Raw genomic sequence first — 15,155 nt, 5'->3', positions numbered from 1 at the left:
GTCTGCAAGTAGCAAAGGTTCCACCTGGGTTGCAGATTTGAATTCCAGGTGCTGCCATCCTGGTCCATTCGTGTGGTCATGCCTCTGCCCTGGTCCAATAAATTACCTATGCCCAAATTACTCGTCTCCTCTAGTCATTTCATTGTCTCCCTATCTGTTTCCAGATATAGTTCAAACTCTTCTTACTGACCTACAAGTGTATTTGCTCCGCATTCCTCAATATCTCTTCTCGCTCCCTCCCCCCCGGCCACTCATTGGATAAGTCTCTTTTATCTGTATCCTTCTCTACGGCTATCTGCAGACTCCAGACCTTCTACCTTTACAGCACTGTATGCCTGGAACAAACCGCCTGACTTGATACTTTAGGCTCCACCTTAGGCATTATTGAAATCCAGACCCAAAGCCCACTTCTTTGAAGCCGCTTTCAATTCCAAATTCCAACCCACCTGCTAAGCACCAATATCTGTCTTATCATTCCCTCTCTAATTTCCCCACCTGAGCACTGTGCATTGATGCACCTTCTTGTCCAGTTTGTCTGTCTTGACTAGACTATAAGCTCCCTTAAGCAGGGACCGTCTCTTCTATGTTTTGATGTCCAGTGCTGCGTATGTCTAGTAGCGCTATAGAAATGATTAGTACTAGGAGTACACACTGTAAAAGAGCAGCACTGGGGACATCTGGAAGAAGGAGAGAGTGCCAAGGTGACCTTGAAATATGAACAGTAAGAGACACAGAGAGCTCTCATTTCAGGTTAACTCCAGGGGTCCCTTATCCCATGGTTTGGCAACTCTGCCTCATTGCTTTGCCTGCTCCTTGACTTCCCTGTCAGAGGCCATGGCAGTCCTGTACAGATTCGGGCTGACTGGTGGGCAGTTCTGTAGACTGTAGTAGGTACTAACATGTTGGTGCCGGCCTGGGGTGGAGGGGCTCAGCTCTTCAATAGGTGGCAGTATTTCTCCACCCTTACCCAGGCTGCAGCTTAGTACATGCAGGAAGCACAGTTGCTTTTTACTTCTCTGTAGCTAGAAATAGAAATTGGGACTCATCAGTCCTCTTTACTCCCATTTATTTCTGTCCTGCGGAAATTTCCTTTTTGATTTATCCTCTAGATGGCTTGCATCAGTTTACTTTCAGGCCTTGCAGCCAGTCACCAAATTAATGAGTTTTATGTGATTATGTGCATGCTGATTAATTATGCACGCAAATAATTGTAGAATTCCTCAGGGTCTATCTATGATCTATGTATGCATGTGGCTTAGGAAGTAAGACAGTACATTATGGGATAATGGCAGTGCTTAAGTTGCTTTTGAAGTCACCGTATAAGGCCCAGTGGTAACAGGGCAGAACACACGGCTCAGTCCTTCAGAAGATTCAGGTGATTGAGGCCAGCAGTGTGCCGGATTTTAAAAGGAAATGGGATACACACGTGGGTTCTCTAAGGAGGTAAAATCAAGGGGGGTAGGTCAATAGAGTGGGCAGACTTGTTGGGCTATGGCCCTTTTCTGCCGTCATTTTCTATGTTTCTAAGAAGAATTTCCAGACGTCACAGAAGTGGTGGTGTGTTGGTTTTTTTTAGCTAAAGAAGGTGATGGATAAGGACTATAAAAGCGGTATATCAAGATTTTAAATAAACTTGAAACTTGACCCTGGTGAGGTTCTAATCTTGACTCCAGGGTGTCACTGTGACTGCTCTGATTAAGAGGAGAGGTGGCCTACAAATGTAGGAAGTTCTCGATGCTTCTAATTCAGGGGTGTCCAAGTCCCTCCTCGAGGGCCACAATCCAGTCGGGTTTTCAGGATTTCCCTAATGAATATGCATGAGCTCTATTTGCATGCACTGCTTTCATTGTGTGCTAATAGATCTCATGCCTAGTCGTCGGGGAAATCCTGATAACCCGACTGGATTACAGCCCTCGAGGAGGGACTTGGACACCCCTGTTCTAATCAATTGAACGGCCTAGCTGTTGCAGCTTGGGCTGACCACTGGAAGAAAACGAGTTTAGTAATGGGTCAGCCAAAGACAGGCTATTCAAACAGAACCCAAGAATAATTCAAAGCAGGGTGATGTTGCTAGAACTACAGAAGGAAAGATATACACCAGACTTCACCTGACCATTTCATATCTGCTGTTCTCTTGTTGTACTATATAGTGATAAAAATACATAAATATGCAGAATTGTTTACTACTTAAAAACACATTAACATAACCCTACTTATAACCTCTCCAAACACTACTTGTCCCGCCCCCATCTATCTCATCCTCTGACCCTTTTGTGTGTGTGTATATATGTATGCTAAGTATAAATGTTTGGTGTCCTGGATTGTAAAGAACTTCTCTTTCCTCTGCAAATCAAATGAGATGAAAGTGCTTCCATGTGTTCTTTATGCTTATCACACTCCAGATGACCGATCTGTTCTTACTTTGCAGCAACTATCGCATGTGTGGACCCGTCCATTGCTCTCAGGCTGTCACTGACCAAGCGCTTTGTCTCTGGCAGATGCCACTAATCTGAAGTGTTTTCTTGTTGGTAGGAACACCGGGTGCCCCTACGCCTTCTTCTACTCAAGTGCTTTGGCGCGATGTGTAATTTGGATGCTGCCATCATCTCGGCATTGGTTAACTCTGTTCTTCCCATGGAGCTGGCACGAGACATGCAGACGCACACACAAGGTGAGTTGTGTCAGCACCATTAGTGATTCCAAATTAACTTACGAGAGCAGACTATTTTTGGAGATAATTTTTGCAGTTTTTTGGCAAAGGTTATTTTATCATTTTATATACACCCTAGACCAGTAGTCTCAAACTCAAAACCTTTTCAGAGCCACATTTGGGATTTGTAGGTACTTGGAGGGCCTCAGAAAAAATAGTTGATGTCTTATTAAAGAAATGACAATTTTGCGTGAGGTAAAACTCTTTATAGTTTATGAATCTTTCCTTTTGGCTGTCATTTATAGCTAGAGACATATGATCAAGAAACTGTTTTATTTTACTTTTGTGATTATGATAAACATGCCGAGGGCCTCAAAATAGTACCTGGCGGGCCGCATGTGCCGAGTTAGAGACCACTGCCCTAGACCCTGTATAACATGGCTCAATAAAGCGCCAGACGGTTTATATCAAGGTAAAGGATTGAACCCATCTTAAGAGTTGCAATACTGGTTCAGATTGAAGGTCCACCAAGCCCAGTATCCTGTTTCCAATAGTGGCCAATCCGTCATTAAAGAGGAATTAATTATCCTAGCTAGCCAATTACATTTATTAGCCAAGATGGACATAAGCCCATTTGGTGTGAAGTAGGCTTAGATAATCTACTGGTAGACCAGATTTTAACTACTAACTGAAAGCTATTCCGTAAAGGAATATTTCTTCACAAAAAGGGTAGTAGATTCATGTAGCAGCCTTCAGAATGAAAAGGTGGTGAAAATCTTGAGAAGGCCTGGGAGAATTGCAGAGGATCCCTTGACTGGGACAAGATAAAGACAAATTAAGTAAGGAGGGCAGGATCTACAGTATTGGAACAGAAAGGAAGAAAAGAGTCTTATTTTCAGTCATATCTTGTGTTTTTGTAACACCAAAATCCAGTTGCTTGTTCAATATGCCGTGCACAGTTTCTGCTGTTTGACAGGAGAGCAGTCTCCTGCTTGACCTAAGGACCTGTGAAACATGCCTGAAGCTTTGGAGGCAGCTGCTGAAATTTTTCCTTTGTTACAGACGTGCTTTCATAGCAAGTGCAAACGGAGCAAGAAAAAGCCGTTAAACAAAACCTCATGCAGACCGTGAAAAGTCCTAGAGCCTCCTACTGGTGACCTCATTCAGCTGTCAATCTGGAGAAACTGTCTGACTTTCAAAAAGATTACTCCTTTCTTTTTTTATTTTCAAATGCTATTTTATTAACTCTGGGTAGGCAGAGAATTGAGTTCTGCTCCACCAGCCAAGGGAACCTTTTGTTGGGGAGGGAAGATAAATACTATTTAACAAACACAGATTTACAGAACACGAAGTCAGTCTTTTCTGTGCCAAATGCTACTTGTTTTTCTGCTCTACATGAGTAAAAAGGATACGAGAACATTTATAAACATGCTGATTGTTGTCTAAATGAACACTTTCATTTCATGTAAAATTGTAATAGGTTTGCAGCGTGCAGTAAAATGTAAAGGAAAACCAAGCCTGCTCTGTACGTGCAGCGGAAGGCCAAGGAAGCCAGCGTGTAGAATGTGTTTTCAATTTGCAGTGTGTCAGCAGGTTCAGACCTCTGAATGTAAGGTGGTAATGGGTGACTGATTAAGGTGCGAGGGAATTGCAGCTTATTTTCCCTCTTGCATCTCATGCGTGTCCTTTCACATCAGTAGAGGACCTCACGGATAGTTTAAACCAGACTTTGGGGTCCTCTTTGTTCTAGCTCTTTGGGCAGTTCAATTTGTGCTGTGATGCTAAAAAGGAAGAAAAGTCTTCAGCTGGATCCTGAGCAGGGTTTTACACTCGGTTACCTTAATCCTTCCTTCTTGACAAGCCGCAGAAAAATCTTCCTGTTAACACACACCACAGTTGAGCCCATGTGAGACTGCAGGGAAGTAAGACTTGAAACCCTTGTTAAGAGGAAGAACGAGTTGGTTAGCAAGATGTGAGTGCTAAGGAAGGGAGGAACGGCATGACTGCACGGAGGAACCTATCCAAAGTTTAATGGCATGATTTTGAATGATCGTTTCATACTTTCTCTCTGTATCCTATAAAAACAAAGGGCTAGATTCACTGAGTAAACCGATCATGTCCCGATCGGTTTGCGACCCAATTTCCCTCCGACCTGATTCACTAACCTGTGTCCCTACCATCCTTCGATCCGCGCATGCAAATGAGGGGGAACGGCATTCAAATGATGGCAGGCAGCAATTCACTAATCAAAACCCTGCAACACCGACTGGGCTGGCTGATCACAAACAAGCGACTGCTGAGGACCAGTCGCTCGGGTCCTTTCCGACTGCCCTGCCTTCTGTCACCCTGCTCTCTGCCCTGGTTTTTTGTTCTCTGCCCCAAACTCCTGCTTTTAGCCCCAAACTCTTGCAGCCCGACTCTCCCTCCTGCCCCGACTCTCCCACCTGCTCCGAACTCCTGCTTTTAGCCCCAAACTCTTGCAGCCCGACTCTCCCGCCTGCCCTGAACTCCTGCTTTTAGCCCCAAACTCTTGCAGCCTGACTCTCCCACCTGCTCCGAACTCCTGCTTTTAGCCCCAAACTCTTGCAGCCTGACTCTCCCTCCTGCCCCGACTCTCCCACCTGCTCCGAACTCCTGCTTTTAGCCCCAAACTCTTGCAGCCCGACTCTCCCGCCTGCCCTGAACTCCTGCTTTTAGCCCCAAACTCTTGCAGCCTGACTCTCCCACCTGCCCTGACTCTCCCACCCTTCCCTGCAGTGCAAGCCCGTGGTTTTAACCTGCGGGCTTAAAGCGGGTTAAAACCACAGGCTCCAAAAAAGTAAAAAACAGTAAAAAAAAATTCTCTGTTGGGCTTGGAGGGTCAGCGCATGCGCAGACCATCTACAGATGGTCTACGCATGCGTTGGGATTGCCATAGAGCATTCCTGGCAAGCATTTGGGGGCATGATTCCAATCGCTTTCATTTGCATGAGGGTGATTTGTGAATCAGCCCCCCCCCGGACACGGATCGGATCCGATCTGTGCCTTTAGCCCAAAGTAACAGCATTCCTCACGTCATTAACAAATTAGCTTGCTACTGAAAATTCCTGCCCATGAGAAATTCTCGCTGCTACCAGGTTTGAAGTTTCCAAACACAAAAAAAGGTAGCAAGTCTTAAGATCCACCTTCTCTTCCCCTTCCTATGCTCTATTTTGCATAATTGTTTGCACTTAGGCTGCTGCCATTTTTTTTTTTTTCTGCATCTGACTCAATTATTTTTCATATGAATGTTGTATGCGTTTCCTCTGTTTAAGGTCTGTGTGTGGGGTTTTATTTCTTTTTTAATCGCTATGTCTAGATAACTTGTGGCTCTGCTAAATGAATAATTATTTAAATAATAATAGCGTGTAGCTGAATCCCTGCTTGTTCATATTGGCAGCAGCTCAGCCCTGATAACTGACAGGCATTTTGATACAACTCTTTATTATAATGAAGAACCCTCGAGCACTGAATCCCGATAACTGTGCTCCTATTTCTGGGAGCCCTATGGCAACAATTTCAAATTCAAGATAGCGGTCAAGGTCGAGCTTGGGATGGAAAAAAAAAAGAGAGCAATTTCATGGAATATTTCAGATTGTAGAATAAATTAATGTATAAGCTTTGCGTTATAGATTAAAACATGGTTCGCAGCTCCTTAAAGAGCAAGATCATCAACTGAAATAGTGCTTTTTGAGTAATTGTAATGTTGGGGAGCTTTAAATCCTGTGACTACTCTTTAATTTATTGATTTGTTTTGTATGAATTTCATACATTTGACTTCTGTGTAGACATCATAAAAATAGATTGTTTGGCATCAATAAAGCAACGGCAAAAAAAATTGACTTGTTAAACACAAAGGCTCGACTTTTAGCACTGAGGTTATTCATTTAATTGCTGAATGATTTCTTCAGGAGCATTATTGGTTCAGAAAGATAAAAGAAGTGATAGAAATAACCAAACCTTCGCCACAGCCTCATTGGAGACAAAGGTCTCCACGTAAGCAAAGCTTAACAACCATTCATACAACTTAGCACCCAAAAAAATCAGCCCTGAGAACCCACAACTTTTCCCACCGTCAAGAATTTAAATTGAATAGACAGATACCAATTAATTTTTGCTGCCTTCAAGAGTTTAAATTTGATTGGACAGATATCAACCAATCAGGATTGAGAATCACTACATTTTTTTTTAAAAAATTCTTTATTCATTTTCAATCTTGCATCAAGTGTACAAACAATAAAACAATACAATTAAACACATCACTTGACAATCTTTCTAATTTATCTTACAATACATAAAATTATTACCCTCCCCTCATTCCTCTATTATTTTCCCAATATGAATAATGTAAAATATACCTCCCCCCCCCCAAACATTAGACGGTATAAATTTCAATAGAAAATGGTGTTTACTCATTACAATAAGAATTTAATGGCTCCCAAATTTTATTCAATTTCTTATAGTTCCCTTGTTGTATAGCTATTGTTCTTTCCATTTTATATATGTGACATAATGAGTTCCACCAGAAATTATAATTGAGTCTGCTGTAATTTTTCCAATTACTTGTGATGTGCTGAATAGCGACTCCTGTCATTATCAATAAACCACTACATTGAAAATATTAATATTTCCTTTAATGCAGCTTTCGTGGATCTGAATGGGGTTTAATGTATCTAATGTGCCCAGAATGCCTTAAGGTCCTTCAGTAAACAGGCCCCTTAATACCCCCTGTTGTATACTTAAGGGCCCCTTTTGTTTTCTGATTTGTATATAGCCATATTTCAAAGTGGAGTTACAGCTTGGCCAACTAAAATCTTGCCTCAAATTGCCACTCCTGCCCTTGGACAAGGTTGCCACAATATGTCATGAGAAATGATGAGAAATGTGTAAGCTTGAGAGCAAAAGCTATTCCTAATCCATTAAATTGTCATAAAGTACAAAGAAAACCATCCATGAAGTGATGTTAACCTTTTGAAGTTGAAGCAAAGTTGGTATTTTTCACTTTGTCAGATAGATAAATGTTTTCCCTTGGCTCAATAATTATATAACTGACTAAAGGTACCATAAGACCTTTCAGAGAAGAGAATTTAAATATTTCTCCATTTCTCAGTGTCAAACTTTTGTCAGGGAGCAAGAGTTATGAAGAAAAAAGGACATTTTGTGTTACCGCTACCGAACCTGACTACTTAGCTAAGAATATGAATGGAAACGCTTCTTAAAGCTATTTTTTCCCTCTTAAGCAATATGTAGCATAAAGGACACACCAGATAGTTATTTTGAGGTAGTGATGCTGATGTGCTTCTTGAAGTGCGTTTCTGTAACTTTGGTCCCTGTAACCTTGTGTCATGTCTGGCCAAGTAAAGTAGGAACTTTCTACATAAAATGAGAATTTACCTAGTGGTTCTCAACCAGTTCCTGGGACCCACCTAGGAAGTAGTTCCCCCTCAGGATACCCACAGCAATATGTATGAAATAAATTTCTATGTACTAGGCAAATCTAATCTCATTGTGGGTATCCTGAAAACCTTACTTGCTAGATTTGCTTACCGTGGAGGTAGTACATGAAAATTTGTTTCATGCATATTCTGACAACCTTACTTGCTAGGTAGGTCCTAGGACTGGGTTGAGAAAAGCTGCATTAGGTAAATTCTCATTTCACATAGGAATTCCTACTGGCTGGGTGTGTCCCAGGACAGGGTTGAGAACCCCTGCTATAATGTAAAAATGACATGAAATAACTTTTTCCCTGTTTTTAGGGAAAAAGTGAAGTTTTCAGTAAAATGTGGGGGGTTACAACCCCCCAAGCCCCCCACAATGCAATGCGATCTGTATAAAGTAAAGTGTGGGGGGGGTTCCCCCCCACGCCCCCTTCAGAGCCCGTTATTTTCTTCAGCGCGCACCTCCGCGCTGTGCTCAGTTGCCCCCGCGCGCCTTTGTCTTCCGCGGTTTTGACCTGACACCGAAATATTGACTGCGCTGAGTTCTGCCAGAGAGCAGACTCTTGAGTCTCACTTAATGACCCCGGTACCGATTGACTCCTGGAATTTCACCTTTCACCTGTGATGATGTTGACTACCAACATAAGAATAGCCAGACTGGGTCAGACCAATGGTCCTTTCTAGCCCAGTAGCCCATCTTCACAGTGGCCAATCCAGGTCCACAGGTACCTGGCAAAAACCCAAATAGGTAGCAACGTTCCACGCTACCGATCTAGGGCAAGCGGAGGATTCCCTATGTTTGTCTCAATAGCTATGTTAACCGCTCTTGCCACACCTGGCAATGTCTTCCAGAGCTTAACTGTTCTCTGAGTGAAAAAAATATTTCCCTATAACTTCATTGAGCGTCCCCTAGTCCTCTAATTTTGTAGCGTGCCTGAATTCAGTGTCTAGCATATACTTTTTGCGTTATATACAATTTCAATTGCCCCAAAATCTTGGAGAGCGAGTAAGTTTGCAATCACAATTCAGTCAAAAATCCTTACTCGGATATAATTGCAGGATTATTTTAACTTGCCAGAGCACACCATTATCACCCTAATACTCAGCAGTGACACTATTCCAAAACCTCAAACCTACACACATTCAAAAGGCCTCAGTTCAGCTTCATATGGCTGACCCTTAAACTCTCCTGTTTTATTTTTTAGACTTCAAATTGTGTTTTTTTTTTCCTTGTATCTACAGGCTGCTGAGAAGACAACAGGGATAACTTGTGTGCTTTATTCTGCCTTCCTCTTGAGCACTCCTTACTTTCTTTCAGCGTTATTGAAACCTCTCTATTGGGCTTCCCTAAATATCCTGTTTCAAGGATACTCCACACCGAACTGTCGTCTCCCCCCCCCCATCAGCCCCTCCATACTAATCCTTGTCTTCCATTACAAAAGTTGTTTTGCTCTATTTTCCCTCTAACCTAGCCAACTATTACCGAGTGAAAGAGGAGGAGAAGAGCAAGAAGAAATGCTGGCTTTTAACATCCTGACTGCAATTCAGGATCCAGATTTGATGTCTGCTGTTCATCTGTCCTCATTATCCATCTGTTGACTTGATTGCAGGCTCCACTGAGTTGTATATGCTTCGCTGATCAGATTTGTGTCTGAAGCGTGATGTACTCCAAGTAGCACTGTACATTTTTAATAACAGTGGCGATGTTCTAACATTATTATTATATGGGCTTAGTTTTTAATATGTCTTCATTTTCTGTATATGTTAGGTTCGTATGGTTGTCTGAGAAAGGAAACTTGGGGGGACTATATTTGAACAGTTGCACCAGTCTTAAATTGCTCGATTTGTGTTTCTCCCTGTATGTTTCCATAAACACAAAGCAATCAGAAGCTCTGGCCTTCTTTTGTTAAATATAGCCAATGCTCGTTTGCCATCTTTTGTTAAAGTTAAATATTAAAAAAAATCTATATCTATATCTTTTCCTTATCAAGCAGTCATAGCTTGGTGTGCATTCCCAATTGAATTAAGAACCATTCCATCTTACCTATTTGTTTTAAAAGTCCTTTCTGTAATTTGCTCCATGTTCATATTTTTCTGTTAATCTGCTTTGAATCTAGTATTAGGGAGCTGACAGAATACATTTCTCACTATCACTGTCCCCTCCACTCCCATCCTTTTCTTCCAAAAAAGGGCCAGATGTTAAGAGAGAAATGGAGTTTATTGGTGGTGGTTCAAGGGAATGAGTTAGGATTTATGACTCTCTTAGTATTCATAGAAACATGGAACATGCTGCAGAAAAGCTATACGGTCTCTGCAGCCTGCCCGTTTGCTGTGTTCTGTCCTAATGAGAAACGATTGTTTTACAGAACATCAGAAGATGTGTTACTCTGCATTGGTGCTGGCAATGATATTCTCAATGGGAGAGCCACTTCCATATCATCATTATGGTAAGATTTGCATTCTTTTTTTGACGGTGCTTGGTTTTCTGGTTTAATAAGTGGCTAAGGAAATTTGTCCTTTCTCTGTCTCTGTGGACAAGTGGGAACCTTTGAAAGCTTCACTTTCTGTAGTCTCTGGTATCCTGTGAGCATCTGTGATCAGTGTTCGATTGCTTGTCGGTGGAATATAGCTGTGATTTATGGATAAAATTCATCTTAGATTGTAGACAAGAAAAACCCTCTGGGAAAGCCGATATTTTTCTCTACCTGTAATGCTTTTTGAGGAAAAATCAGGTCTTAGATATGTATAAGAAATTTCAGTAAGTATTTCAGATCAATTTCTTTCAGAGTAAGTTTTGTAGAGAGGAATAGGGATCAAAATAATCACCTGTATACAGATGAATGGGTTGTTTGGAAGTCCTGACTAGTGTATCTTATTGGTTCTCTGGCACTGTAATGGAGAAAATGAAATACACAGCATAGTGTCACACAGCAGGAGCGAGCTCAAAATGATATAGCACAGAGTCCCTGAAAGTTATAACACTACCAGGTGCTGCACTGCTGTGCCTTTCCACTTCTGAGGGTTGGGGTTCAGAAAGACCTTACATATTGAACGTGTTCACAGATTTACAAGACAGAGTTGGCAGTTCCCAGGTGAGTCATTAGAAATGAATTTGTAGAAACAAGATTTTCTTTTTTAAAAAGTATGTGTATTTGCATATGTAGATGGGAGCTTAACATAAGAATAGCCTTACCGGGTCAGACCAATGATCCATCAAGCCCTGTTCTCACGGTGGCCCTAGTACCTGGCTAAAACCCAAAGAGTAGTGACATTCCAAAATCCCAAAGAGTAACAAAAGATTCTGGAACCCCAAAAAGTATCAAGATTCTAGGCAGAATCTCAAAAGAATAGCAAGACTCTGGAATCCCTGATAGTAGCAATATTTTGTGCTACCGATCCAGGTAAATGAAATTCAAAATTGTCCTGCTGGTACTTAAGTCATGAGCTCCCATAAGAATATTAAGTGCTATTATTTACACGGCTTTGTGCTTGTTCTGCCTCTGTTCTAGTTGTAGGTTTGTCAGAATTAGGACCCTGGGTTGAGCCTTGGTTTCAGAATGGATAGATGCCCTATGGGGCATTAAAGCTGTGTCTTGATTTTAAACAGTGTTGCCAGTCGTAACCTGTCGTGGGCATCTGTGGATCAGCCGCATGCACGTCTGCTAAACATATCCACTTTCAATACAAATAAATCCCTAGATACTTCCTGCCACACTAGGAAAACTACAACAGAAGTCAAAGGTTATTAAAAATACCGATTTTTTGTTTCTTTCTGCTGGTGATAACACTTCTCTGATGGGGGCTGACGCAAAAATCAACCTGTAAAGTTTCTGGTTGGCTAAAAATATTTTAAAATCAGCTGAGCATCAGCATTGAATCTAGTTCTCTGGTGCTGAACCTGGTTGACCTGACTGTCAGGCACAATGTCCCTGGACCAAAGTGATCCATGTTGCCCAGATGCAAGGTTGGTGGGTGGGACGAATGGGGATTTGATTTGAGATTTCATTTGTGGCCGTTATCTTAGTCAACCCCCCCCCCCTTTCTTTTTCTCTTCCTAGAACATCTGAACTGCCAGTTTGTTCAGTTCCTGCTAGATGTGATTGAAGACGGGCTGCCGTCCGATAGTACAGAGCAGCTTCCTGACCTCTTTGTCAATGTGCTTCTGGCTTTTAATCTCCACTTACCAGGTACTGAATTTTCACCGCTGGAATTTTTGTAATGGGGCATCTTTTGCTAGCAGCATAAGCTGTGAATATGCTACGTCCAGGGGCAGTATCTATCACAATGAATAATGTAGGTAGTCTTGTGATGATGCAGGCAGAAGGATTTTGTTTTTTTCAGTCTTGATCCCAGGCCACATAACACTTGGCACAGTAGTTCACTCCGTTTTTGCATGGATTTTACAGCACTGCATATTGCTACCTGATGTAATAAAGGTTTTAGTGTGCAAAATGTTAAGCAGAGAAATATTTGCAAATGAGCTGAATGCAGTCTTACTCTCAATATCACGCACTATTAACTCAGAGGCAACAAAATACAATACAGTGTGCCAGAAAATGGGAATGCTTGCTGTCTGCGTTGGAAGAATATTCTGAACATGGATCAAGAACCGTTGTAGAAAACGTTGAAATTGCTGTGTAGATAAAGTGACACTTACCCGAGTGCTTAATCCTCGGTGATTTTTCTGCTGATTAGCTGTCACTGGGTCATGATATGTCTTAGGCATTGGTTCTCATAAGCTGCCACTTTAATTTGAGTTTTTTTTCCCTCCATCTTATTGTTTGAACAGTGCTTGTATCCAGCAAGTTTTTGGCAACATGCTTATGAGAGATTTGTATATAATGGAGGTTGTGTATGGAAATATATCTCATGCATATTCATTGTGGCTATCCTGCAAACCTGACTGGTTTGGTGCATCCCAAATACTGGGTTCATGGGCAAAGATTTGAAGTAAATTTACTGGGAATTTTTTTTTTTTTAATTCATTTTTACATATTACAACAAGTGTAACAGAAAAAGACATATGATCTTATAAATACACACTTGATTTTCCTTAATATAACATTTCAAATACAACATATCATTCTATAATCATTGTGTAGTGTAATTTTTAGGGTTAGTTTTTACAAAGTGGGGCTATTAGCTTATTATATACAGTACTATAGAAAGCTTTTTTTTTCTGTGTTTAAAATATAATCATTTTTATTTAGATATTTTTATAGAATTTTTTTAATTTAGATTTTTAAATTGTGGCCACTGTTATATATAGAATTCTGGCTGGAAACTTTGAAGGATGAAGCATATTCCAAAGTATAAATTAAGTCATACTGGTATTTAATTTAGTCTAGATCCCCAGCAGTAATTCTTTCATTTCCCTAAACAATTGTCTTCAACTGACAGAAGTTATCTAAGCAAGTCAAAGCACCGATTTTAGCTGATTCATTCCTGAAGGGTCACGTCATCCTGTACATTTCCTCCAGCAAACAGGACTTTTCTTTGCCTTGATGACTTCACTCCTGTTTTAGTACTCTGTCAGGGAGAGTGAGCATATGTCACTAGAGAGACATTCAAGGGCATTGAAAGAGCAGCTAGTTCAGATCTGAATCCAGGGATCTTCTGACCTGTCACTACGCTTATCGCTTGGGTACTGAAAGTAGCCTTCATTTAAGGAGCTGGTCTCTCTTCCCCATCTTTCCGCTCTCACTCTTGAAATCTGCTTCTGTGGAAACATTCGTCTCTGATTGAGGGCACAGTGAAACTTCCTGAAATTCTCTTTGTGGTTGGATGGCGGAGGAAAAGGAGAGGGGACTTGCTTACTGTACTCTCTGATATGAGTTTACTGTCTTAGTGGAAAAGTAGAATTAGAAATTTGCCAGCCCAAGGTGACCTTTCTGCTGGATAGTTTAATTTTTAAAGTAAAATGAAGATGCAATGCCGATATTTCATTTTAGTAATCTTGATGGCTGGTGACTCCCTGGTGTGTTGAAAGCAATCATATTAACCCTTCCTCATTCAAACCACCTTTAGCAGCTGTGCGACTCCACAGGAAGCGCTGGTAGTGTCGCACAGGGGAGCAAGAATGTGACATAGCGAGGGTGAAAAGCGCCTGGGGTGGTGGTGCCTCCCCCCCCCCACCTCCACACGCTCTTTCCCTGCACCGTTTCCCTTCCCCCGAACCTCTTTAACGTCCCTGGCGCAAGCAGCCACCCCCTCTGATGTCACTTCCTAGGCACGGGTCCAGGAAGCGATGTCAGAAGAAGAGCCGACAGTGGCACAACCACAGCTTAGGGGGTTGCTGCTTATGCCAGGATTATTACACAGGTACGGAGGAAGGGAAGGGGCAGGAGGGGGGAAGGGTGCCTGCGCCCTCACCAAGAGGGCACCTGGAGCAGATCCCCTCCCCCTTTTACTGTGCCACTGCCCAGCTGCCATCAGTAACGCTGGGAATGGTAGCAATCGGAGCAGTCCGCTTTAGAGTTGGCTCTCTGCATTTTGCATTTCCAGTTGGCCTTCTTCCAGTGCCGACAAGTGCATAGTCTTCCTAAGCTCTGTCTTACATAGCTGTTTGTTTACTTAATTCATCAAAATTAGTCAGCTGAAAACATAACTTTCCCTGTTTTTCTTTCAGTTCCTGAAAACAGTGTCGTCATGTCAGCCTTAAGCAAGCATTCCAATGTCAAGCTCTTTACAGAGAAGTTGGTGCTTTTGCTGAACAGAGGGGGTGAGTAGGGCTTCTGTCTGCTCCATTCTGTTCCCAACAATGCTGCTAGAAACGGAGCAGGAGAGTACTCTGGGCAATGCCTCGTAAGCGTTTTGGGAGATGATCTGATTTTTCTTAGAGGTACTGCTAATGTTTATCATAGTACTTGCATTGTGTGAAAAAGAGCCTTTTGGGTTCAGTTTATTTGGTATGCCACAAATATAAACAGGGTAAAATCTAAGCGGTTTACAAAATGAAATAGAGGGAGGGAATATATTGTGACAGGGAGAGAAACCCTGCAGTGCTCTAAAACTATCCCTAAACCTAGAAGTAGGCAGGTTAGGAAAAC

At 41.8% G+C, this 15,155-nt stretch overlaps 1 protein-coding gene across 2 annotated transcripts in view; it reads left to right on the top strand.

The window, feature by feature from the left end:
* Positions 1-15,155, top strand: part of NCKIPSD (NCK interacting protein with SH3 domain) — a 52,888-nt gene that overhangs the window by 25,160 nt on the left and 12,573 nt on the right. For both annotated transcript variants that reach the window (XM_033926408.1, XM_033926409.1), the window contains exons 8-11: positions 2,533-2,671; positions 10,473-10,553; positions 12,165-12,293; positions 14,735-14,827. In XM_033926408.1, the coding sequence (XP_033782299.1) occupies positions 2,533-2,671; positions 10,473-10,553; positions 12,165-12,293; positions 14,735-14,827 (442 nt within the window). The remainder of the gene's footprint in view (positions 1-2,532; positions 2,672-10,472; positions 10,554-12,164; positions 12,294-14,734; positions 14,828-15,155) is intronic.

This window comes from Geotrypetes seraphini, chromosome 17, assembly GCF_902459505.1.
Source record: "Geotrypetes seraphini chromosome 17, aGeoSer1.1, whole genome shotgun sequence".
NCBI classification, from domain to species: domain Eukaryota; kingdom Metazoa; phylum Chordata; class Amphibia; order Gymnophiona; family Dermophiidae; genus Geotrypetes; species Geotrypetes seraphini.
This window is presented reverse-complemented; position numbering and strand designations above follow the sequence as displayed.